This window comes from Anopheles coustani, chromosome 3 (assembly GCF_943734705.1).
Source record: "Anopheles coustani chromosome 3, idAnoCousDA_361_x.2, whole genome shotgun sequence".
Lineage (NCBI taxonomy): Eukaryota > Metazoa > Arthropoda > Insecta > Diptera > Culicidae > Anopheles > Anopheles coustani.
In genome coordinates this window covers 65,462,938-65,487,129 of record NC_071288.1, presented here as the reverse complement: position 1 = coordinate 65,487,129, position 24,192 = coordinate 65,462,938, and the positions used below count along the sequence as shown (strand labels likewise).

At 43.0% G+C, this 24,192-nt stretch overlaps 2 protein-coding genes across 2 annotated transcripts in view; both read right to left on the bottom strand.

The window, feature by feature from the left end:
- Positions 1-3,170: 3,170 nt before the first annotated feature.
- LOC131265399 (somatostatin receptor type 2-like) lies at positions 3,171-4,673 on the bottom strand. The gene has a single exon (XM_058267661.1). It carries the CDS (start codon positions 4,671-4,673, stop codon positions 3,171-3,173), a length of 1,503 nt encoding a protein of 500 aa, XP_058123644.1.
- Positions 4,674-4,700: 27 nt separating this feature from the next.
- LOC131259825 (mucin-5AC-like) overlaps positions 4,701-24,192 on the bottom strand; it is a 44,252-nt gene continuing 24,760 nt past the window's right edge. Inside the window, exon 3 of the mRNA XM_058261417.1 lies at positions 4,701-4,815. Coding sequence (XP_058117400.1) covers positions 4,747-4,815 — 69 coding nt within the window. The 3' untranslated portion in view covers positions 4,701-4,746. The remainder of the gene's footprint in view (positions 4,816-24,192) is intronic.

The following is a 24,192-nucleotide window of genomic DNA, read 5'->3' as shown; positions in this document are numbered from 1 at the left end:
CCATTGTTCTTTAATTTATTCCATTTAATAAAGTATTAAATTCGGTAGAGACGTTTGATATTGGTATTGGTTGTGCACGAGTTTATCACGTCACTAGGAAACGAACTCGCCTACTCGATGCCATGCGTATTAGGTCGATTTGTTACTATACAATGCTTCCGCCTGATGGCATTCCTCAAGGATTAATGGTTAGTTTCTTCGGGCTGCCTAGCAGCACTGTTCTGCGTGAAAACTATATTTTTATATCTACCTTACAATTGTTTGTCACCTTTATTTCTATCAAATTTTACTCGCTCACGATAAAACTTGATCACAATGCGTACGAAAGAACATTCTTATAGATTTTTGATCCATAAACGTCCGAAGACCTTACTAACATTTTCTGCGCTTGGCTGCATGGATGACACACACACACACACACGTTTGTATGCAACATTGTAAAACCATTTCGTTGGGCTTAGAAGTACATTTTGTGGTAATGCTGGTTCAGCTTACGTTACGCGACTAAATTACCTAAGACGATTTTCAAACCTATTCACCAATTTCTCGCAAACATTTCGACTAGTATAAAAAAGGAGCTTGTATAATGCCGATGCTAAAAATAAAATCTCCCAAAATCTCTCCGAATGCCGCCCAGAAATTTATACCGAACGCTTTTTGTTGTTCTGCTTTAGAGTGCATGCATATTTTTCACGTCAGAAACCAATCATGGTTCGGAAGAATAATGACGGTCCAGCTTGGATTGGATTGCATTTCCCTTTTCGACCGAGCAGCCGGTAATAAACATACAGATCGAAATATTTCAGCTGTCCGGCTGAAGTGTACACCAACCATCGCTCCAATTCCCTCGAGATCAGAAGTATATTTTCCGAAAGGTTGCAAAATGCGAATGTCCTTTTTTTGTAACTCTGTTGCCGTACAAACAAACATCCATTAACTAGATCATCGCTCTTGATGCATTTGATCATCCGACCATCACAACTCAATCAACCCTCACACTCACTTACACACGGGCTGCCGATCGACAACACGTTGAGGCGGTTTAGCATTCGATTGCAAAACCCGGCATGCTTTCAAACCGCCATTTCAAACTATCTGTTCCCGAATTCAATCGGTAACCTAAACAAATCGGAAATCATTCCGAGCAGGCCATTAGGGAAGGCGATAAATTTGTTTACCTCCACGACCCCACCCCCGCCTGTTGTGTTTCCCGGGAGGCGGAGCTCAATTTATGTTAACGCCATCATCGTCAGCATCATAATCATCATCGGTCATCTCGGGAACGCGATGCGGTCGTAATTCGTACGTTCGGAGGATCGAACGTGCATTTGAAAAATGGGTGTATTTTATTGAACACCGGCTCTAAGGCTTGTTTCACGCCACACTGCATGCACGCTCTGTCGCGTGGTCCGGAATTCGTGAGCTCAAATTTGTATAACCAAATTCCGGACCACTTTCCCGAGCGGCAAATGGCGGTAGCTTCACAATCGGGCAAAACGTACATCCGACTGGAACAGCCGGAACCAGTGGGTTGTGGTTGTGCTGCTATGCGTGCCAATTCGATGGCTTTTAGATACAGTTTCTCCCTAAAGTGATGGTACAGTGTTATTTTCCACTTTTGATCCCAAATATATAAGTCAGTTCTCCTCTCGGCCAAAAAATTTCAAAATGCTGCTAAGAATGATGTTGGCATGTTGTAGAGGTACAGTGTACGTATTAAATAATTCCAAAACGAGGTTTAAGTTGTTCAATTACAGTTTGTCCTTATTCAATTCAATCTTGCATACAATTTTGTTTTAATCTACATGGTGGTAGAGATAATAAAATACGTTCAAGATTAATACATGATCGTAATATTCAATTAAGATTCAATTCAACATCATCATAGTATAATCAAAAAAGTTGATTCAGTTTGTACGTTTGAAGTACGCACTTCTCAGGCATTCAGACCACGTTCATAGGATCCTTATTACAAATAATGGTGTTCTGCAGCTGATAGTAAATGAAGTAACTGGTGCAGAACATTTTGATCTGTGAATTTCTAGAATTTATTGCTCTCATATTCGACAATTTAGACAAATATCCTGCTTTTTAAATTTTATTTTGCTTTAGGTATAGCTCCAGGCATCCATAAAGGAATATTTTTTAGTTAAAAAGGTCACATCTGCAAATACAATAAGTTTTTGCATTGTTTTTCCTTGGACAACTCTAGAGTTGAATGGAGAAGTGGAGTTAAGCAGAAAACTAGTATTGAAATGTAATTTATAGAAAACATCAGGATCGACTTAACAGTTGACAGTTTAACTGATGGTGTTTATGATTTTTTTTTTTCAATCAAGGGCTAAAAACTAAAGCCAGTAGGTTATTAAATAGATTTTATGTTCCTCTACAACTTGCGTTAGAAATTGTGGAGCTAAGAATAGAATTGTTCTAGATATTTTGAGGCAAACGTGGATACTATCACTGTACCTTCACTTATGAGACTAACTGCAGATCTGTGTCACTTACAACCAGTGGAATACTAAACACTGAATCTGGGTCGTTCCTTCGGCATCATTATACAGTCGAATTTTCCGCCATTTGCAAACGCACGAGCGAGCAATTGTTGAACGCATCCGGAGAGATTATGACGCGGCCTACTTTTCTGTGCTAGCGAACAACAGTATCCACTCATTAACCTTCGAATTACGCACCTTGGCCAAAGCGAGGTATCTCATCTAAAAAAGTAAAACTAACAAAAAGCAGGAAACACATACGTTCATTTCGTTTCGTCCCGTACAGTGACCGGGTTGTTGTCGTTAACACTAATGTATCACATAAATAAGTTTTGCTCTCCGCCCTCCACGCTGTACCGTGCACCACGAGCAGGATCAGGTTAGCAATGTTTATACAAGCCCGTTTATTTGCCGTTTCGAGTCGAGTTTCTAGCTTTTCTGTAAATCTTTGCCAACCTCGAACGCCTACACCACAATTTAATAACGTCGTAACGTATGGAGGATAGCATCCCCGGGCAAACGTTTCTTCCCAGATGGCACCTACTACTAAAACATTGTTATTACTAGGGCTTTTTCCTACCGGTACTAGTACTACTACCACTATTACTATTAATGCTGCTAGTACGTCACACATGTAGCACCGATGACGCAAGTGTCAACTGTCAACCGCGGAAGTTACGTCAGTCTGACAAGCTCCTCGGCACCGCTGTTGATGGCACTCTCTTCGGTGGGTGCACCAGGGACACTCTTCCCGCTCACGGGACTACCGTTGGCTACCACGGTGGTGCTGTCCATGGCAGGACCGACGTTGTTATTGTTGTGACTATAGTGGTTGTTGTGGCCCCCAGTGGGACTCTGGATGGGCATGGGAGCGGTGCCAGGTACGGTGAGAAGATGGTTTCGCTGTGCCGGCCGTGCAGGGTCGGGCGGGGGACTAGGGTTGCGCGAGGACACGCAGGAAGCGGCCGTGGTGGTCGTCGTAGCCGTGGTCGTCGGTTCCCCGACCAGCAGCCGGTGCTGCACCTTCGAGCCCTGGGTCGTCAGCTGCGTCGTGTCGGAGTTGGTCCGCGTGCGAGACCGTTTCGGCATGACGCTGTTCTCCAGCTTCAGCTGGGCGTTGACCTCGGCCCGGGCCGCGCACGTGCACGCCTTCAGGAAGCTCTTCTTGAAGTTCTCGCTCAGGTAGGCGTACAGGATCGGATTGATGGCGGAGTTGATGTACCCGAGGCAGCCGACCAGCAGGAACAGGATCAGGTCGAGCCGGGTGCTACACGTCTCGAAGTCGGAAGTGATCAGCGCCACCTGCGAGATCCAGTACGGCAGCCAGCAGAGGATGTACACCGTGATGACGGTGAGGACAAGCTTCGTTACCTTTCGATGGGAGCGCCGCTTGCCTCGCGACTTCCCCGTCGTCTTGGGGCCAACGTTGCGCAGTTTCCGGATTACCAGGCAGTAGAACGTCATGATGAAGCAGAGCGGTATGACGAAGCCCAGTATCAGCGAGTACAATGTGAACGTGTAACCCGGCAGATGACCGTGCGTCTCGGGCCACAGGATTTGGCAGGAGTAAGTGTTTGGCTTCTGCTCGATCACGTCGGCGTAGATCATGATCGGTAGCATGATCAGGGCGGATGCCAACCACGCCAACACCGATACGATGCGTGACACCAGCGGCGTCCGGTACTTCGGGGACGAGATGTGATGACAGATAGCAATGTACCGGTCCGCCGACATAATGAACAGGAAGATGGACGACGTGAACTGCGTCACCGAGGTGCTAACCATGTACGCCTTGCACATGGCACCCCCGAACGTCCACCGCTTCATGTGCATCGTCGCTATCAGGAACGGGATCCCGATCAGGAAGCACTCATCCGCGATGGCCAGATTGAGTATGTACATGTTCGTGACGGTCTGCATGTTAGAGAAACGCAGCACGACGTAGATCACCAGAGTGTTTCCCAGCACTCCGACCAGACACACGACCGCGTACAGTAGCATGAACAGGTAGTACGTGGTAGGCATATCCGTCGGTGGACACATCAGCATCGTCTCGTTGCCCGTCCCGTTAGACCCCGATTGCTCCTGGTAGTTGGCGTACATGGAGGTTTGATTCGGTTCCAGGAGCGACTCGAATCCCTCCAGCAGGGCGAACGATGAGTCGTTTCCGACCTCCATCGTGGTCGGTTGGTTTGGGTAGTTAATCAAAGGCTTTCCGAAGATCCGCAAACTTTCAGCAAAATTTCAACACTTACATCCATTCGTTTCGTTTGTTTTTCTTTTTCGCAGCGCCTCTAAATTGAGCTCCGATATGCTTGTCCTATAATGAAAATAGATAAAAGAAAAAACAAAACTTCCATTAATGACGCTATACCAAGCTTCCAGCATTCCAAGGTAACCATTTTGTGCTGTTTTGGTAACAAAAAATAACAACTCAATTGAAAACTTCACAAAAAGTAATGTTTTCTTATCAGAATTTATTTTATATTATATAAATAGTACTATGTAGAAGCACAAGTAAAAGCATTTCCGATTGAAAACAGAGAGTTTTTTTAAACCGCATTGTTTGAGCTGCAATTATCGAAGACGTGATTATTTAGCTATTTAACGAGTTCAACCGTTTATTATCCGCCTTTCGTTTGATTAGCGAAGGCCTTAAAAACCAATTAAATGTACGAATTCTTTACAAATATTGAATGAAATTTCAATCTTCCGATGTTTGCAATTGAAAAAGTTGTTTACTTGCTTTTCTTCGTTCCATGGGTAATTTTCGCGGTGAGTGAAGAGAGAGCTAAAATTAAAAGATGAAACGAGGTAACTCGTTTGATTGCCTACATGAGCCTCAATGATAGCCTATTTTGTAGTATTATCTGATATCTTAACTTCCTACAAAATCTTTTTACATCTTTAACATTTCGGTTCTGCAATTGGTTTTTCAAGAATCCTTCAAGGCTTTTCAAACATTTAAATGGTTCAATTATAATAGCATTTTACTACCGACATTGAACAAGATGTGCAGAATATCTTCATCAAAATCAAAAGTCACTTTACTATTGTATTATTATCTTGTTATTGTGTCTGTAACTTCTGCTTCTTCTTGGCGTAACGATCGTTTTTGGTCATGCCTGCAACCGTTAAGGGCTTACAAGACTACTTCCAAGAAGATTCTGTTTTGTTATTCGGGTAAAAGAGGGCTATTTTTAAGTTCCACAATCGAGTATATCGCCTAGTAATGTTTTGATGAATTACACTTACACATCTGACGAACGACTTACACATCTGTCGGAAGACTTTTTATGGCAAACGTATTCGTTATTGTAGAATCTAATTTTTACAACAGTGATGTTTTAACTTTTTTAGTGGAATATTTTTCGAAATGTGCTTTTAGTTTCTAAAAATGTTGCAAGTAATGTATAAAAACTACGCACTATTTAAAATGTTTGAAACAAAATCAAATTCTAGGGAAATATGGCCAAAACTAAGTTCACCCAAGGTTGAAGACCTCGTCTGGGCCATGAGATGGAAAGGATTAATGACCTTTTATGATTTTATGCTACCAAACGATGGTTCCACTTTAGTTCAACAAATGTCACCTAATCTGTACCATCAAAAACTTTGTCTTTCTTTTCGAGCCCTTCAATTGCTGCCATTTTTCATCTAACGAGTTACAATCGAAATTAATTAGTCCCCCGCCGACGTCGATGTTTCCGTTGCCGGAATATCGTCCCATTCGACCGACCGGACGCCCGCGTTCCCTTCGAGAACTTGCGGTTAATTGGACCCGGTTCACCGGAAATCAATACGCCACCGGATGGGCTGGGAGCGTACCTTTCGCCGCTGTGTACCTTCCGTTGGGCTCCGGGGCTTCGGGTTCTTTTTTGCTACTCGTTCGTGTCATTTCCCATTTCAACCAAGCGGAAGCAATTTGTTAAAAGGTGCTAAGTGTAAACATTTCCGACACACGACGTCCTCTGGACGAACCTTCAACTAGCTTCAACAACCTTCTTTTTGGACGACGCCAGTCTCAGAGCACTTTTTTCCGATCACTTTAATCGTTATGCTGTAACACGAGAAAGCTCCCACTTTAAGGACTTTATCTCGATAAATCAAAGTAACGCCACGGGGAGTCGAATTGCAAACTGTTAGCGCTCGTATTAATAAACTCCCGGCATCTGTTTACGAACTCTGCTTCGATGGTGGGCATTAAAAAGCGGCACTGCCGACGGAATTAAACGAATGCCTCTGTCAGGCGTAATATTATCCTTCGCCAAAAGCCGACCACCGGCTTTCTTTCCGGTTTCTCTTTGTGCACAGAAATAGAATTACTGTTTGGCTGGCCCGGCACGGGCCAGACTGGTGCGTAAACAATCCACCGTGCACTGTGATAAACCTGACACGCTGTTTAACTTTGATTTTCTGAGCACCGACGAGGCTTCGATTGCCAGAAGAAAAGGAACGCCATCGGTCAAACAAACAATGGCAAATGGAAGCGCGGTCCATGGCAGTGGGATTTTCACTGCATTCGCCATTGCACACGATGAGTTGGCCCCAAAAATAACGCTCATTTCCTGCCCGGAATGACACAACACCCGCGCCAGCTTTGGGCGTAAATCGGAACAGCGTGCGAATTTACATGCAATGCCACCCAAGCGAGAACCAGCTCTCCGCATGCAGAAGTGTGGCTTTTGAGCCACGCGCGTATAATCAATCATAAATGGGTAAATAATAGGTTAGGGTTCGCTGCAATGGCCGACGGGCAATCGAGAATGCCCAAAGCCCAACTGAAGACCGTTGGCAAATACAGCTGCATGGAGACACGATTACACACTTTAATGGTACGGTCCTTTGCCAGCCAGCGTGGAGGGAAACGGGTGCCACTCAGGCTCGGCCCTGGAGACCATATGGCGTGAGATAGCGGAAATGTCCGTCCGGGTCGTATGACAAACTGTTTCTGTATGTGTGTCTGTGTGTGTTGTTTTCCGCTCGCCACCATTTCGAGTGCACCGTTTGTCTTTCATTTCGCCAACATTTCCGTTTGGTTGTTTTACTTTGGGTCATACAAAGCACACTGTCCAGCACCGTAATTTGTTTCTGCTTTTTCCAGCACTTGCACGAAGGCTTCTGGGTGAGATAAAAGTTGTTATTGCTCTCCTTTAAATATGGCTGGATTAAATTAAAAAGATTAAAACAACTTGACTGTAGTGCTGATCTATAACAGTATCTTTCTTTAGTCATAAAATGCAAACATTATTGCACGATTGAAATATGAGTGCTGCAAGTTTTTTCTTGGTTTTCGTGACCCACACAGTTTGGTCATCCATTTTTTAAAACAATCCATTTGGCGCACTAGAAAAAAATTCATGTTTTGACAAGCACAAGAACATCATAATATTTTTACTCATAGGTCGGCTACATCATCAAAGTAAAGTCAAAGTCGGCTAATTTATCAAAGTATCAAAAACCCCCAATCCCGGAATTGATAGTATGATCATTGTTTTTTGTAATAGGTATGGAAAAATAGGTAAAAGAGTAAATGAGGCCCCGAGGTAGATTCTCCTCTTCATTTGCGCAACAAAAATAACGGTTTTATGATTTTTTACGATGTGCTGTTTATTTTTCAACTAGTTTGCATTTTTTTTGTGTTTATACAATTTAGTTTCAAATGTAAAATGTACATGATTTAGTTAGAATAATTATTCAACAACATCTGCAGTGCTTAAACTGAATGTGCGAAAAGTAAAATTTAGATGATTTTGTTAGAAAAATTCTTCCACAACATCTGCAGTTTATTTATTATTTATTATTTGTGATTCAATGGTCTACAACTGAAACCATTACATAGCATACTTTAAATTTATATTACGGGGTTCACCAATTGTTTTCCTCTGTGATTCTGATGGTTTCTTTTACCGTTAAGGTTAGTTATCATACGCTTTGCCGACATTGATTGATTCCAAGGAAAACTTTTCAAAAACCTCACGCTTAATACAACATCTGCAGTGCTTAAACTGAATATGTGAAAAGCTTCAAACGGGAAAAAGCTTTGATGTTTTATGCTTTCTAAATACAAAACCTCCCAGCAGTGTGTATTTATATTGGTGCTATGCATGTCTTATGGTCTCTTGCGTCGTACTACTTCACTGAATTGAATTATTTAATGCTAGTTGTGCAGATTCTCTTATTACATACAATACTAATTTTCATAGTCCCATTGGTGCATTCACTTCATACAAATTCATACAATTTGTCCAAGTATGTGTAAAGCAGCGTTCATAGTGCCAGCAATCACTAGAAATTTGGGTCTGTTTCCCCACTCTGTGTTTGTTTACGTTTTTTTTTAGCTTGTATTAAGTTCTATCCTCTACGGTTTTGTAGCTTTTTCTTCAAACGTGATTGTAGAAATAGTCGTGGACCGTTGTTCCGAATATTTCACAGTCGTTTCAAATTATTATCATTATGAACGATTTCATTGCATTCCATCGAACTCGTTGTGATTCGAATTGAAACTTGATGCAAACATTCACCGCAATCGCTTGATGTCCTTTGAAACCAAAAATAATAAAAAGAACTGGTCAAACAGTTCGCCGAATCAGACAATCGAATGCCGATAAGTTGCCCCCCTCACCCCCCTAGAATAGGTTCCGATTCGGCAGACCGGGTGGGGGTAGAAAAATAGTCCTCCAAACTCTTCAAGTGCCGCACATTCCATCATCGTTTTGAGGGGGCAAAAATTCGAAAAGTAATAAAACGAGATGGCTCCCATCCGTAGGTTGGCCGTCCGGGACGGCGCGCAACTAAGCAGAGATCAACTGTGACCGAGCTTTTCGGATGGCACTCTGGCCGTTTATTGCCTTTTGCCGGGGTAAAGTGGTTATGAAATATTTATGATATTTATGAGAATGTACACCGGTCGAAGGTCGTTACAAAGTAGGAATAAAAAGCCGTGCTTTTTTGGCAAAACTTTTATCACCACCAAAACCCCTGCACGAGTAAAATGGAGTTAGGATCGGTGGGCGTGTATGTTTGTGTGTCGTAAAGGAAAAAAAAGCCTCGGTCAAAGATGTAAACTTACTCTACGCTAGTTCATGGAGGACACTAATTGAGCAGTTCCATTTCCAGCATTTTGGACGGTCGCTAGAGTATTACTCACGGTCTCCCTTTAGGGTACAATGGAGTTTAATGGTCCGCTTTCTTACGCCACTTTAACATTCGCTCACACACTGTCACACACATACACACACACACATAAGGCGAGTGCAAACAACATACTGCCAGCTATTGTTCCGGCCGCGCTCGCAGCAGTGGACAAAGCGTGATGGCCGCCAAACGCGAGCAAACCAACAAACATAAAAAAAGCAACGCAAGTTTTCGCAAAACGCCCGTTACGCCCCGAACTAGGTCACGTGCAATCGATCCATCGCCGAGCGCCCGGTGACCTACAGTGCCGCTCCGGATGGTCCGGAATTGGCTTCCGGTGTGGCATGATTGTGCAACAGTCGCCTTATGTCACCCCGGGGCAAGATTTATGACACCCCGGCACCACGCTAAGCCCGAGAAAATCCATCGTCCGCCCGCCATTCGGGAACATCCTTCCAATCATCATCGCCCGAGTCCACCTCCGGATTCCGTGGCCCCCTAGGGCCCTCTGGCCCCGTTGCCGTCATCCGGTAGGTTGGCGTTCCGGAAACCCGAAGGGAAATTGAATGCTTCGGATACGGGCCGCGGGGTACTTTAATTAAATTAAAATCATAAAACCACCTGTTGGGGACCAACTACCCAAGGGGGTCGGTCGGGGTACGAGGGGCGCAGGGAGGCAGCGTTATCTCTCGGTCGGGCGCGGACGGAAAGATAATTTCAGCACGTCGGAATTCGCGGCCGCACGCTGATGTTTACCCGTTGTTGTTTTTAAGGCCCATGCCCGGCGCCCCAAACCTAATAAGTTTACCCCGGACAAACAATCTGCAGCCCAGGGATGCCGATTAGTTCAAACCCCCTCTCCCTCCACCCCTCCTTTATCTTCCATCTTCTCCCCTTTAACAAACCTTTCGGATCGGATCAGTTAATTAAAGTTGTCCATGTCCACGTTCTGGCGCCATCCCGCAGGAGCGCAGGGCTAGGGGATAGGAGGGCCTGCAATCTCGCGTGTTTACGCTGTGCGACTCACGTTTATGGCGTCGTTAAAGGAGGGGATTAGAAAAAATGATCCACAAGCACTTCATAAGCCGAGTTTCACTTATTCTTTTTATTATCATTATTTTGAAGAAAGATCATGAGTACGTTGGGTTTGCACATTTATTAAACCCTTAACTTTAAAGTGTTCTTTAAGTCTGTTTTATGTTGCACTAGCCGCGCGCATAAAACGTGAAATAATGAACCAGAAAGGGAAAGCCACAGTCGGGCGAATCCGGTGAAAGTATAATTTTTAAGTTCCATTCCAATTTAAATCCATTCCCGAATCGAAACGGCAAAGGTCCCCCCACGCACCATAAACCTTACTTTTTACGTTTATCTACCCCGGTCGACTTCGCCTGATACCAACTGTCGAGCCAAGAGTGAGCAACGAAACAACGAAAAAATAGACTAGATAAGGGACCATCCTTAGGGCGGTTGGACGAAACTATTTCAATCCTACAACGTTTCCTGCCATTTGCTGGTTCATTGAAACATTAGTCAACCGAAAAGTATTCATGTCAAACTGAAATCATCCCCCACCTACCTACGGTCGCCTTCGGGCCGTACAAGTGAGTGCGCCCCAAAAACTCACTCCCAAAAGTGTCCGTGCTGTCAAATTTCGCCGTTAAAATCGCCCACCCGCCCCGTGCCCGTACCGGCCGGTAAAAGAAAACGGTAACCGCCCGGTGAGGCGGTGCGTGGGGGTCTTGTCTTATCGCTTTTTGTTGGTGGATTGGAAAATGGGAAAATCTATTCCCTGGACTCCCACACCATCAGCATCCCGGCGGCGACCGGGAGACGAAAGCCATCTCATTAGCATACAGAAAATACACATTACAATAACTGTCCCGTGCCCGCCAGCCTGTCACCGTTTGACAACTGTCTGCTCTTGATTTTTTGTTTGTTTTTGTTTCAACCACTATGCTCAGCGCCACTCACGGCGTGGGACGTGTGTTTTTGGTAGGTAGGGGTGGCAGGGGTACTATGCACCCCCGAGGCAAAGCGCACCTTTTTCGATTTCTGATGGAGTTGTAGTCGCCCTGCAAGAGTGAACTAAAATATGATCTGCGTGGTTGAAAATTATGCAACAGGAATAATATTGCTAAAAAAATAAAATAATATAAAAAAATAACACAAAACCATCACCGGTTCGCATGTGGTTCTGTTCTATTTTTTTTTTAACCACACCACTAAGGAATAAACAGTGCAAAAATCGTGGTTTTTATATATGGCATACATAGTTCAATTAATTATAATTACAACAGTCAAAAACCAGGTAAGTATGAACATTTAATCGTATTTTTATTAAACATGAGTTTAACTATGAGCTTAGCAAAATGTATTAGTTTGTAAGTAAACTAGAGTGAATTCTTATCATTTAAAATAAAAATATCTATTAAAGCATTGATTCCATGGATTTCATTTACTTCTGGTGAAAACGTAAGAAATGTTTTAATTTTTAATTGATCAAAATTCGGTTATTTATACCCCCCCCCCCCCCCCATTAGAAGTGGACATTTACTGTTATCCGCACCTAGAAATTTACCGTCAAAGAAATTCGACAGCAAATTTTTTTTCCTGAAAAGCAGAACCTTGCATGTCTGACTTCTTCCTGCTGTGGTCTGATATATTAGTTGAAATGTGTTTACTTGCGGTTGGCTTTATGGTTAAAATACCCTACCAGATTACTTGGTTGATTTTTAGTGAACTAAATAATTTGATAAAATCAACAATCACTAGCAAATTTAATTCAAAATTCATCAGCTCTCCTTACGCGGTGCATATTACCCCTGGAACCCCTAGCTGCATTTCACGCACACACATCAGGAACCGGCGCCAGATCCACGCGGACGCCGAACGACAGGTTAAATCTTAAAGTAAAAGATCGCGTAGCAAATAACCGATGAGAAGCGAATGGGAAAAAGATGCGAGGGCAACTGAATTTGGCATCGCAAAATAGTTTAGGTATTGTTTAGCTTCATTTCAGTAACATTTTGTAGGACATTTTCCGATTAACTTCCCTAACCCCGAACCACATCGAGCAAAAGCATTTCCTGGATGACACAATCCGTGTACTCCGTCGGTGTGGTTGTTTGTTTTTCCATTAAACCGGCCACCGCTGTTACCTGTGTCGTGTTTAATTACTGTCAAAATGGTAGGAAGTCAATCAATTTCGTCCACGGACCAAATACGCGGACGAGAAACATGGGTCGATAGTCACATGTATGCAAATCGTCAGTCACTGCTAGAGCGAACAAATAAACGAACAACACTAAAGCTTGCATATGACTTCACCGCAGGCGAAGATCAACAAGTTTGGCGCCAGAGAAACGAAAACAGAGATATAAGAAGAGACACAAAAACAAAAAAATACACGACCGTTCATCATGATTAGATAATGAAAGTCTAATTTATTCCTATCGCCTAATGTGAAATAATGTTTGTGGATGAAACAAGCACCCAAAAATATGCTAATGCGAGTGTGAGGATTATAGCACCTCGAAGTAAAATCCTAACATGGTGTTTTCCTTTTTAAGGAAGCAGCAAATACAGTTATTACTTTTCCTAGACCTTGTCAAAGTTTTCGTTTTTGATTAAAATAAATTGTTTGTTTTTTTATTTAGATCACTTGCTACAGCCCGAATTTGTGGAAAGGCAATATTCTGAAATGCAACTTTACTTCAACAAGCATTAATTAATCCCGACAAGCAATCGAACACCGCTCGCCGGGACTAATCAGCGAAATGAACCGAGCAAATTTAAACACAACTTTGCTCAACAAGGCTATAAAATATGCAACATTTACTGACGGCAATCATAAACCATCCCCATCCATTAATAACTAATAAAAAAGATATCTATTTCGATTCGGGTTCCACCGTAAAATTGCTGGTCCTTGTTTTGCTAGTCCGCCTGCCGCCTGCCTACAGCCCGTCGCGACGACGAGGGTGCGGCGATTATTTGGGTGCGTCCTTCGGGTCGTAAAACACAATGATTAGGATTTATGTTTGAGGCTAGGCGGTGTATTTGACTTGCGCTAGTGTTGTTTTCCTAGCTCCACTCCGGGCTGGGTTGGGTGGGAATGGTGGCAACAAAAGTGGGAGAGTAAATATTATTAAAATGCCACTATAAATTTTGCTGAATGGATTTCTCCATCATGCCACCGTCGGAGAATGTTTGACAATGTTGTGAAAAAAATGGTCATTCATTTCGAAACATTCTCCCCGTTGTTCGCGATGGCAACGAAAACAAAACACTTGCTATTTTCTTTCTACTTAGCCAACATGTTATCCGCGTGGTCAAAATACAAGCCGTTATAGGGTGGAAACATAAAACAGACGTTTCGAGCATCCCAAGAACAACAGAAGCCACTGTTTTGATTATTGTTCTTCGTATCTCAAGAGTCATGTAACGCGCCCGATACTGGGCATTATCTTGAGCGCAAGCGATAAAAATTGAAGTAGCCAAGTAGCGAACCACCTCGCCGAAGAATGTTTAACAAACAAACACCAAAATCTCATTTGGAAGCCGAGCCCCGTTCGGGTGGCGAGCGCACCTCACGTTTCGCTCGCTGGCTTTCAATTATTCCATCCATAAACGGCTACAAAAACACGTTCTGGCTGTTACGGTGCGTTACCGAGGCCGGACTAAATAGGTCGTTTGGGACGGGAACCGGCTCGAACAAACAAACACACGAGATTCGGCCGGCTGTATGCATTATATACGGGGAGGCAGCGGTGCAGTTCGCTCACGAATAACACCGGGAGTTTATTTTTTATTCCAACCAAAGTACCCGAAGAGGGCATGAACAAGTGGAAAACTAAAAACACAAACGAAACAAAGCAAATAGATCAAGTTTTCGTACCGTTCATAAATTTCCGTTGCCTCCGAGCGGCCCCACGTGCTCATTTCCCACCAGTTGGAAAATCTTTGCAAGTTAAAAAAAATTGTATTGCACATTCTCTTTATTATCTTTGCACAGCAAGTGCGCATCGTAATTTCGATCAATATACGGCGAGAAACAATTTTTGCCTGCTTGTTTTGCTTGGCCCCTTCAACATAAATTCTTTGTGCGAAAAGTCTGCTAAAAATTTGTTGGTTCAACCCTTCGAGCCTCCCAGCCCAACATATAATCGATTTTTCCAAGTCACATTTGTATTTTAAGTAGCAACTTCTTACGTCCTTGCAAAAGTTTTAAACAAGTTCAAATCATTCAATCAATTTTTTTGGTACCAGAATAAAATTTAATACATTTTCCACCCTTTTTTGTTGATTTGCATGTTTGAAAAACGTGTGTTTTTTCCTTCTTCAATGTTTCCTTTTCCTCGAAAATTCAATTTGATGATCACAGTTTGCTACTGTTTATTATGCTATGAAGAATGATCACAGTTTTTTTCGTTTTTTGACTTGTGTCGAAAGATCATGTTTGGTTTTTTTTAAATAAATTAATAGCATGAGTGCCTTTTGTAGTAATCTTCGTCCACTTTTCAAATTCGATTACTCACAAGCTCCCCGATTCAAAGTTTACCATTATACGCTGAAGCTCAAGGGCGCCGGCACCCTCGAAAACGAACGTGCAAAAGTTCTCACAAGTTCTGCAATAACTCCCGGCGTTAAAGGAACCCCGCTCGGTAGCGCGTGTGCCAGAGGACACATTTTCCCCAAAAGTGCTGCCGACCCGTCAAGCGGTGCGAGTTTCTGACGAAACTTCTCGCAAAGCCGACGGGAGGCCACGGGCGGCCTTTTCAGTGGAAAGGCAAAAGTTCAACTTCAGCCACCCCGCTTCAAGTGACCTGAAGAGCACGCGACGCTCCCGACGTCCCGATCGAGGACGATTGCGGCGGCATTGCTCTTCGTGCCGTTGTCAAGAGCAGCTACAAAACATCACCACAGAACGTGGTGCTACACTATCTTACGAATTGTTCCGTGCGCTCTGGTGTGCATTCCGCCGAGCAACGGAAGAGGCGTGAGCAAACCAGAGTGAATGTAGGCGTTCGCCTTGGCAGCCTATCGGTCTTTAGTGTTTGAGAAGATTTGTCCCGCCAGCTACAAACTATGTCAGACACAATACCCATAAACTTGATGTACCAGTGCGCTCAGTCAGTTGATGGCAAATATGTTTTCGCTGGTTGTAATATCTCATTCTTTTGTCGGTCGGACCGCCTCAACCGTTTTCCCGGCACTTTTCGCTACTTTTATGCCTCACGTACAAGCAATAACATTATGCAATGGATGCAGATAAACAACTTTCTGAGGATTTTCATTTTTCAAATTGCAATAAGAGTCTTGAGCGAATGCTTCACTAACCGGCAACAGAAACTTTGGAAAATCTTTCCTAGTAACGATGTGCATGATGTCGACATAGTTCAACTGAAACGCCGGGAAGCAATAGATATTCAAGCAAATAACTGTAGACTCATAAATGACAGAGAAAATTGAGCTGGCTTGAAAATTATTTAAGTAGTAATTACATCGTAATCTGTTCGTACTTTCTGTAATCGAAATGTTTATTAAGCATCCTGTCCTTTCCTGACCAAATCCTGTTCCCTAATTGTTTTCTAGCCCTTAGAAAACATGCGTTTAAAAACTATTTTAAATTAACATGTTATTAACTGATAAATATCGGTAAATCACACATACGGTTTGTTTATTGTAGATTTTCGACATGACAGGACTAGAACCTTCTTTGAAAGGAAGCTATTATTTATTTCTATCAAAATGTTCATCGATTTGAAGTGTGTGATATTCGCTTGATGTTGATGAGATTACATCGAAAACAATCCTATTCTCGAAGTATAGCAAAAGGCACTGTTTGACGATCCCGAACACCCATATAAAGTTTTCGCTCAAACAGTCACAACCAACAACGAGTTGCAAACATCGTTCAACGTAATAACGTTGTGATACGAATAGATCTCGTTCTGCCATATGTATTACAGGCCATCGAACTCGGAATTTCTAAACAAAACAAAAGGATAATTGTTCTGCTCATGGCTTGCACGCTTTCTCGTATCGTGCATGAGATCTGTGCAAAATGAATTACTTTCGTATAGTCTCTCGTGAGACTATTACGGTGTGTAGTTTTCAGTTGATTTATTGTTATTCTTCTATTAAAAGAAGGGTATGTAAATGTAGTATTCCATTTTGTTTATCTATTTTTCCTTAAACGTAAAATGTTGTTCCTTAGGCATCGTAACAATAAGAAACAATAGTTGGCGATAGCAATGGCTTGTTTCACGTATGGCATTACTGTCCGAGAATTCTTGCTGGAAATTGCACCATTTGACACGCCCAAACACCCATATATAGTAATCGCTTAGATGGATTTGACAGTGAACAAGTCGACATACATTTTACTTTTTAGAATGATCTATGAACGGACTATAATACTTTAGATCCTTATTGAAAAACGTTGCAACCATGTTATTTTGCCTTTATTTATCCTTAAAATGGTTTTCAGTGATTAATTCAAGATGAAGTGCAGTTTTTTAACAGTGCATCAGTAACGTATCAGGATTAAAAACCCCAAACACATACAAAGTGGCTAATTTGACTAGCGTCTGCTTGCAAACTTCCACCCAGACATACACTCCCAAATTGTGCTTTCTCAAGGATTTGACGCAGTGACCCTAAAAGGAGAAAAACCGGGTGCCAACGAAAACGGTGCTCTCCCTAAAGCAGCGCGAAGCAAACTTTAAATTTACCATATGTTACGGAACGCCAAGAACTAACTTCTGACCGGACCGGCTGCTGCAGGGGCACCACAGGGGTGGGAAGCGAGTGTCAGGAAACGTGCTAAAAGCTTTCGTCAGTGGTGGTAACGTTTCGTAAGACAGTGCCCAGAAAGTCGGCCAGCATCTTCAGACCAAGTGTCGCTCGGGATGCACTTACGCCAGTCGACGCTACTGTACTGCTGCACACTAGCTGCACACAACGACAGTGACGCACTCACACATACGAGCGAAACTCGCAGCCATTCCGACCAACGAGCTTTCTATCCGGTACCATTTTCCGCCCCAAAAACTATCCCCACGAGAAACAACTGGTGAAGAAATTGGGTCACGCTATGTTTACATTGGGAAGCTACGGAAACAATTTTACGATTATTACCGTAGTGCGCTGCGCGTCCCACAGACGAAAGGGAGTGTGCACATTTCAAGTGCATTCATCCCACCACCCTGGCGGCATCCTTCCCATCCCTGCCCGCGTGTAAAACGATCCGGCTATCACTGGCAGCATGACCTGCTCCGACTCCGGCACGCCCAATCGAGTTGATGTGGGAGAAGAATTCGGATTAAAGCGAGGAAATTTTTCCCACTACACAGGTGTAAATCGTTTCAGCATGGCCATGCGCTGCACGTCGGAGAAAGATGGTAGGCGGTGGCTACGCGAAACTGAGCTCGGTCCGGAATTTGCCGTTGGAATCTCACAGAAAACATTGCTAAATGGTATGCTACATTCGTCAGCGCACCTTTCCCTCGAATGGACGAGCACCAAAACCATGGCTGTCATTCTTCAGTTTCCTCCTTTCTTGGTTAACTTTTTTTTTCTTTTCAACCCCCATGGTTTAGCCTTTCAACAGCGTCTTGCTTGAGCTCTTGCTGACGGGCTCGTCGACATTGACGTCAGGGTACGATTGTTGGTGAAACCACGGGAACACAGAGAGGAAGCCAGGTGAATGGCAGACACAAACAAGATGAGATACGAAATATTTGCAAAATCTAAACAATTCCGTTCGCGTGGCACCTTTGTGTGACGTTAGTAAGACTTTCAATAGCGTCGAGTTGGCGGAAAATTGTTTAGAAACCTTTAATGCTCAATCGATGGAGGCGCCTGGTGGTTGTTGCGAACGACGGCCAAGGCAACGCTGAGACTTAGGAAGTTCCAGAAACGTTAACGACTTGGACCTGTTACGGGCACCCTTGGATGCAAGTGTAATTCTTTATGAAAATATTTAAATATTTGCCATGCATGCATAACATACATGCATTAATTTTGTAAAATTTGTTCGTTATAGTTCATTTTGCATTTATTTATTATTTTAAAGTTGTTCTTCCAATGTTCCTTTTTTGGTTTTTACCGACAACTTGGATAATATTTCATAAAATCATATGGCTTGTACAGCCATTTTTATCCTACAATAAATTTAACTGTCTGCTAAATTATTCAACATACTATGGTAATGGAGCCGCCTGGTGGTTTGTTGACATTTTTATTATTATGATGATCGAATATATATTTAGAGTTGGTAGCTTGATATATAAAAACAATTAGAGCAATTACTTCTTCTTCTTTATGGCATAACCACTAGAATTGTTCTCAGTCCTCTGGGTCCCGTCGCAGTTGGGATTCGAACACACGGCGTTGAGAGCGTTCATGAGGCCATTTTCTCACCGGCGCTACCGCTCGGCTGTCGTGGATCCCAACTACTACAATTAAAGCAATTATTACATCATTATTTGCGTATGGTCCACTTACTATAAACACATTTCTAAAACCATTGTAATGGAGCCGCCCAGTGTTTTGTTTATAAAATGTTCATGGAAAATGTGAAGAAATGGACTATTACGACTTCACAGCAAAGCATTCAACATGTATTTACAAACAGTTTTGAAGGTTTTCAAAGTTATTTTTCTTCTCAGTTGTAATTTTTAACATAACAGAATAATGATATGGTATGGTATCTTCTTCTTCTTCTTCTTCTTGGCGTAACGACCTCTTGGTCATGCCTGCCCGTTAAGGGCTTACGAGACTTGTTTCCCTGTTGTACGTGGATAGTCAGTTCTTTCGTACAGGGGAGGGTCCGGTTATGAAGCTATTGATGATCTAGTTAAATTCCATAAATTATTCACAAAAATATTATTACGTTGTTTTAGCAAGCAAGTTTGACGGTGTAAAGGTAAGAAAACTAAGTTGATTAACTTGCCTTAAGAAGCACCAAGTATTTAGGTAAATTTTTATTCTTGATTTAAATACTCTCCATGGTCATACCGTCTCGAAATAATTCGAATTAATTTACGAAAATAATTCGAATGAATTTTAAGTTAAGTATACCAAGCAGTACAAAAATAAGATCAAACTAGATCGTTATATAATTCGTACATTTCGATGTATCACTTTAGCGTGATAACAAAAAATTAATTGTTCGAAGATTTTGTAAAGAAAATTACTTTGACAAAAATATGCTTTTAACAAAATATATTTTCCATCCTTTTGAAGACTTTTTCCCAAGCGAATAGACATTAAGAACTCCTGTTCAGGGTTGCTCAGTGTGCATAATCTTATACTGCTTACCTCATGACAATACGGTTCATGGGATTTTTATAAGAACTCAGGGTAATTTCAACAAGCCAGTTGATTGCCTTACGACAAAAAAAAAAGCTCCACCATAATCCGCAATCATCAATTCTAAGTCACCACGTAAAAAAGGCGAGACATAAATCTTCGTACCTGTGCTATTGGCCATATCCGGAGTGCTCAATCAACTCAGCATAATGCACGGAGATTATCACTCGCAAGCCTTCCAAGATCCGCCTCCTGTGCGATTGGTACATTACGCTTCTTTTCTTCGTTATCTTCTGCTTTTTATTCTCTTTGTACACTGTGAAATAGCTCACTTATTTTTTAAGCCTCGTTCCTCACACGGAATGACACCAAACACATCCGGAGCAACATCACACACCTGTAGCAATCCCGTAGCCTCGCAACCGCGCACACGTGTTTGTGTGTGTGAACGGTTGTGCTTGAGTCCGTTAGCGAACGGATTTCGCCGATTTATACGGCTGCTTAATGGTGACGCCAACCGGCATCCGGTGTCGAGTGTCCTCCTCCCGCCACACCCATTTGCCAGTCAACTTTTACAACTTTGCTCACCGGCACAAGCCCGTCCGCCAAATCGATCACAAATTGGAAACCTCGGATGGCTCGGTTGGAATGTGTTGCGACACGTAGGACATTAGCCAACTGACGGGAACGACAGCATGGCCCGGGGGCGTGTGCTTACGAGGCGAAAATGTCGCCGGCCGCGGCCGGTTTTTCGTACGACTGCTGAGAAAACACTACTCTGCCTGTTTGCTTTATTGTTCTGCCAGCCTGTGGGACACGGGAAACAGACGCCCTAGCAGCGATTTCCAATAAACAGTATCCTTCCGATCCGTATCCCCCGACGCCCCCACGCACGTGTGCTTGTGTGGGCCTGTGTGCGTGTGTATGTAATTCCGATTTAATTTCGCCCTTCGACTCCGGCAGGCAACGACTTGCAAATTGGAATTTCTCTCGATCACAAGAGGGAGTCACAACTCTCGCCCCTCCCCCGCCTTCTGTTCCCGCGCTGGCATTCTGCCACGCTCTGACAAACCGTCACACATACACACACAAACACGCAAGCGATTAGGCAGCGCAGTTGGCAGGAAAATATGCTGCTATCGTTAAAAACTCATAAATATCCCATCGCCGGCACACATCGTAAATATTTTGCAAGAAGACTCCCGCGAGATGGCTATTTATGTGTGTTATATTGCACGGCGGTTGCTGTTGTTGTTGTTGTTTTCTCGTTCGCTTCTCTGCGCTTTCTTCTTCTTCTGTTTTTTTTTATTCTTCTACTGTTGCTTTTACTTTTCCTACCATCGCTGGCCGCACTCAATCCCGTCCGCTGGTAGCATCGGTTTGTTTCTTCATTTCGCCGGCGTGTGGTTATTTCGTTGTTATTTTATTTGTCTGCACCGTTTCCTTTTGTTGCTCTTGGCCAACGCCGGGACTGGCCCTTCCAAACCATCCATCTAACCATCCACCATCACGGCATCAAAACGGCGTCAAACGGCCCCAACGGGTGACCCCACGAGGAGGGGATCGCTCGTTTCGGTAGCGTTTAGTGTTTATTTTTATTCCCGCCGTGTTCGCCGGGACAAACCGCGAAGGAAATGAAATGGCCGCAACGGATGGCCGGAGAAATAATATAAAAAAAAAAAAACACCCGTTGCAGTCCGCCCGGTGCAACACCCGCACATACACGCACGCACACCCACACGAACACACACACACACTCACGGGGACACAGATGGGCGTGCAGAGGGTAGTTGAATGCAACTGGTTCACTTCTGTTGCACTTTGGCTACCGTTGCAGCGCCACTGGTACTAATTATCGCTTCATTTCTTCCGCTCACACGTACATAACACAAGCACACACACACAGGCACACGTATGTTCCACCGCCGTGGGTGGCCCTGGGTCCTTCGATAACGGTCAATTACCGTTTATTGCGTTACTGGTGCAAAAGGGAACATTTGCGCTCGATGTGGAACAAATAGATGGACCGAACTTCGTTTGCTCTGTTTATTTCCTTTCCGTTTCGTAACTCTGTTTTAGCATCCGCGGTTAGCCGATGGGGTAAGGGGCAACTGCATTCGTGGCATTGGTGCTGGCACGCGGAACACATTACGGGGCACCGACATCTACCGCATCTTTCGTTAATCGAAAATTCCGCCAATTCCAATCCGCTGGTTTCGCACAAACCTTCACCACCACCGGAAGGAATGCAACCGGCCCACCAGCGATCGGTCGGGTCGCGGTGCGCACCAAGTTCAACCACACGCAACCGGAAAACTCGCCCGGTGTCCGACATGCACTGGTACGAACACTCGAGCGACCAACGCACCCGGGAGGAGCCGCAGTGGGGAAGGGGCAGGCCTTAGCGAACACCACACACGCGGACAACGAACTTCGAAACGCACCTTGCGCTCGGTGATTGCATCAGCCACCGTCTGGAAACCGGCTCGATCGACGGTTGGGAAGCGACTGCACGCTCATGGCCTTCCGGCGCGCGGTTGTAGTAAACACGCGCGTGTGTTAAGAATTTTCCGACCTCGGCACGACGACGGCACGAGCATGCACGCCCAGCGCTTCGCGTGTTCAAGCGGCCGGAAAAGTTCACCCCGAAAGCAAGGAAAACGGCACGAACCAGCCTGTCCATTCATTCTTTTGACTTTCGATGGTTTTGGAAAATTCATCTTCTTTCTTTTTTTTGGTTTTTAGTGAAAGTTTTTCGTTTTATCAAACGAAAAACCAGGTACGGTGAAGTTTCGCCGTACCCACTATTCGTATTCGATGCACCACGTGTTTCGTTCCGAATGTCTAACAAAGAAAACATCAGTCAAAACGGAATATTTTCAATGTCCATGGTAGGGGACAGTGGGGCAATATGAAATGTGTATTATTTTTGTTTACGATAAAGAAACTATTCGATTGTATACCCGCGTATTTAATATATTTTGTATGAAAATCGATCGATTTTTGTGTATCTTCGATTCTACAAGCCAGGGTTCGGCACACATTTCTTGAAATGGGCAAAATGATGAAACAAACCCGGATACCGCGGGACAGTTACTTCAAACGATGTATTATTTTTTTGAAAGTGATACTGAACCATTTTCTAATGGAGCATCAACTATCTAATCCGTAAAGTAACATAAAGATGAGATAACATATTTTAAGAAGTTACATTTAACCATTTATCTTGCTATTCATTTTCATTGAATTATTTGAGGATATCAAATTTTGCTAACATGCTTAACAACATTTAAATTACTCAACTACGGTATGTTAAACATACTAAGGCTTGGTTCATTTAGAAATGAGGCAGTTTGTTTGAATGATAGCTTAGCCCCCCGTCACAGAGGTTCAGAGTCCGGTCATCTGGTTTGACATTTCATGACACCAATTTTCAAAATTTCTTTTGCATATGAAAAAATGACAGTGTAATAAGAAATTTCCAGAATTATACTCATTTTAAAGCACAATTGCCGGAGATATCGTCCTTGAAAGTTGGGCAAAGAGTAAAAAATTATGTTTGCTTTCGTATATAATAGTTGCTTCGTTTTGCATATTTAATTTTTAATATTTATAAAATATTTTCTCACACATGTTGTACATTGTTGGATAGGAAATTTTGTTAGCTATCTTCTAAAAGTATAAAAAATGCCAACTTTACCAAAATATACAAACTTTTTTAAAAAATAAATGAAAAAACGCACACAACATTTTCGCTTTATAATGTTTCATAAGGCAGTATTTTTTTGGAACTAAGCGGAACTCTTTGAGACCATATCAGGGCAAAAATATAACATCTTAAGAAGATATCCTGAAAAAATTGGATGTGACTATTTGCGACTCTGGGAGTTATAGGTCTTCAAAGTTGTAGGTATTTAAATCTCCCACTTCAACTGTGTTCTTGCATACAAAGCATTACTGTTTCTTATTGAATGTTGTACGGGTGCAGAATTGATGCAGAAAGGTAAATGAAATAATATTGGGAGGTAGATGTAGTAATAAGGTTGTCTGGCGTAAAATTCTTGCCAAAATCATAGTTAAGTTGACGGTAGCCGTGGGCTTGGTGTTTGCACAAGGTAGTGGCAAATAGCAACGTTGGATCGAGATTAGAAAAACCTAATTCACTTTCTTGGTTAATTATTGTCTTGAAAACAACGAAAAACTGTATACAAAATTTAGACTACCGGACCGTCGCTCTAGC

Coding starts and splice junctions, on each gene's coding strand:
- LOC131265399 (XM_058267661.1), bottom strand. CDS start 4,673: ATGGAGGTCGGAAACGACTCATCGTTCGCCCTGCTGGAGGGATTCGAG.